Raw genomic sequence first — 1,532 nt, forward strand, 5'->3', positions numbered from 1 at the left:
GGGCGATTTGTGGAGCGAAGAAGCTTTGATTGGGATGGCCTATGCATATGAGCAGAAGAGTCTCAAGAGGGGAACACTGAGTAGGTATGTGGAACCAAAGACGGAATTGAAAGATGTTTTGCGAGGGGGCAAATAACAACGTTGCGTACTCCTTCTCTTTCTCCTGGCTCTATATATGGCGTTGCATTACGTTTCCTCTGAGAGGACGGTTCTTGTCTTCTAGTTACCTTGTTGGGGCTTCAAGTGATAATGCTGCTCTTTTTTGTACAGTACAATCATTCATCATACAGGTAATTAGAGGAATAGAATTTAGCAAAATTGCAACAAGAGCACCATGCCAAGACTTGCTAGCCAGGACAGCAAAGTAAAACTACATGTTGAGTACAGCCATCGCGTCCGTGTAAACACCAGCAAAGATAATGTGAAGAAAAGCGTTACTCCATCTCAAGGACTTTTTTCAACAAGGAAGCCTTCCTTTCATATTTCTCCAAATTAACCTGCGAGCCGCTCAACTTTCCCAGTAACCAACGAACCCTTGGTGCTACTTCACCCGGTTGCTTTGGGAAGGACCCAAGTACCTGTAATTCCTTCTCTAGATTTTGGATATTTTGATTCTCGATCGCAATTAACCGGGCCAATATCTCCATTTCGAACCGACTTCTCAAGGCCTTATTGTCGGTAAGTTGTTTAAAGGCCGCACGGTATACTGGTCTTCCCGGTTTGATTGATGACGGAGAGCCGTCAATAGTGCAAACGGATATAAGCTCGGCATGCTGGAGGGCCTGGACCACGGCCTCGCCACCGCTTTTGAATAGGGGATGGAGCAAGATGGCATTGTATCGCAGCGTTTCTGAATCGCTCTTTCCAAATTTCGAAATGAGATACCAAGCCTGTTCTGCCGACCATGGCGAGTTCTCAGTGGCGGGGAGATCGAGGATAAACGTTTTTAAAATCTCAGCAGAAGCATCATTGATTATTCGTTGGACGGCACCTATGTTTATGGATTAGCAAGTGAACGTAATACCAGGAGAAGATACCCACCCTTTGGCGTTGATCCGGTTTTGATCATTCGAGCTAGGAACTCGAGATCGGTCAGGCGTCCGCCCAGAGCTTGGATGGCATCATCAAGGCCTTCCATATGTTGCAGACTCTCGGGAGTGTCGCTTCGCTGGTTTCCCTCACCCCCAGCTCGAATATGCTCAAGGACGAAGCGCTTGGCCACTTCCGATGAGCAGTCCTGTAATGACATCTGGTGGAAAACTGTGCTCGGAAGAGCCCTGCTCAAAGACTTCGAAGCTGAAACATCCTCCGTCAAAAATATTACACGAGCAATGTTAGAAGTGGTCACCGCTGCTGCCCATTCAGCTAGTTTGTCATAAATCATCGGATTTTCGTTGTTTTTATGCAAGAAATGGTCGATTATCACAACTGGGCGCCTTTCTGGGTGAGCTTCCAGGTACTCTTCATCGCTGAGATTGGCATCTTTGTCATCTTTTCCTCTCCCCTCAGAGCACTTTTTTCATGCATTCGCC

At 46.9% G+C, this 1,532-nt stretch overlaps 2 protein-coding genes across 2 annotated transcripts in view; one reads left to right on the top strand and one right to left on the bottom strand.

Moving 5' to 3' along the window:
• Positions 1–294, top strand: part of HCAG_01395 (conserved hypothetical protein) — a gene marked incomplete at both ends in the record, with an annotated part of 2,043 nt that extends 1,749 nt beyond the window's left edge. The window contains 2 exons of the mRNA XM_001544298.1: positions 56–80; positions 291–294. Of these exons, the coding sequence (XP_001544348.1) occupies positions 56–80; positions 291–294 (29 nt within the window). The remainder of the gene's footprint in view (positions 1–55; positions 81–290) is intronic.
• A 252-nt stretch (positions 295–546) lies between these two features.
• On the bottom strand, positions 547–1,482 carry HCAG_01396 (predicted protein; the record flags this gene model as incomplete). Its single annotated transcript, XM_001544299.1, has 4 exons — positions 547–592; positions 655–991; positions 1,042–1,296; positions 1,461–1,482. 4 exons carry the CDS (start codon positions 1,480–1,482, stop codon positions 547–549), a joined length of 660 nt encoding a protein of 219 aa, XP_001544349.1.
• Between the last annotated feature and the right edge of the window lie 50 nt (positions 1,483–1,532).

The sequence above is a fragment of the Histoplasma capsulatum genome, genomic scaffold, assembly GCF_000149585.1.
Source record: "Histoplasma capsulatum NAm1 scaffold_1 genomic scaffold, whole genome shotgun sequence".
Lineage (NCBI taxonomy): Eukaryota > Fungi > Ascomycota > Eurotiomycetes > Onygenales > Ajellomycetaceae > Histoplasma > Histoplasma mississippiense.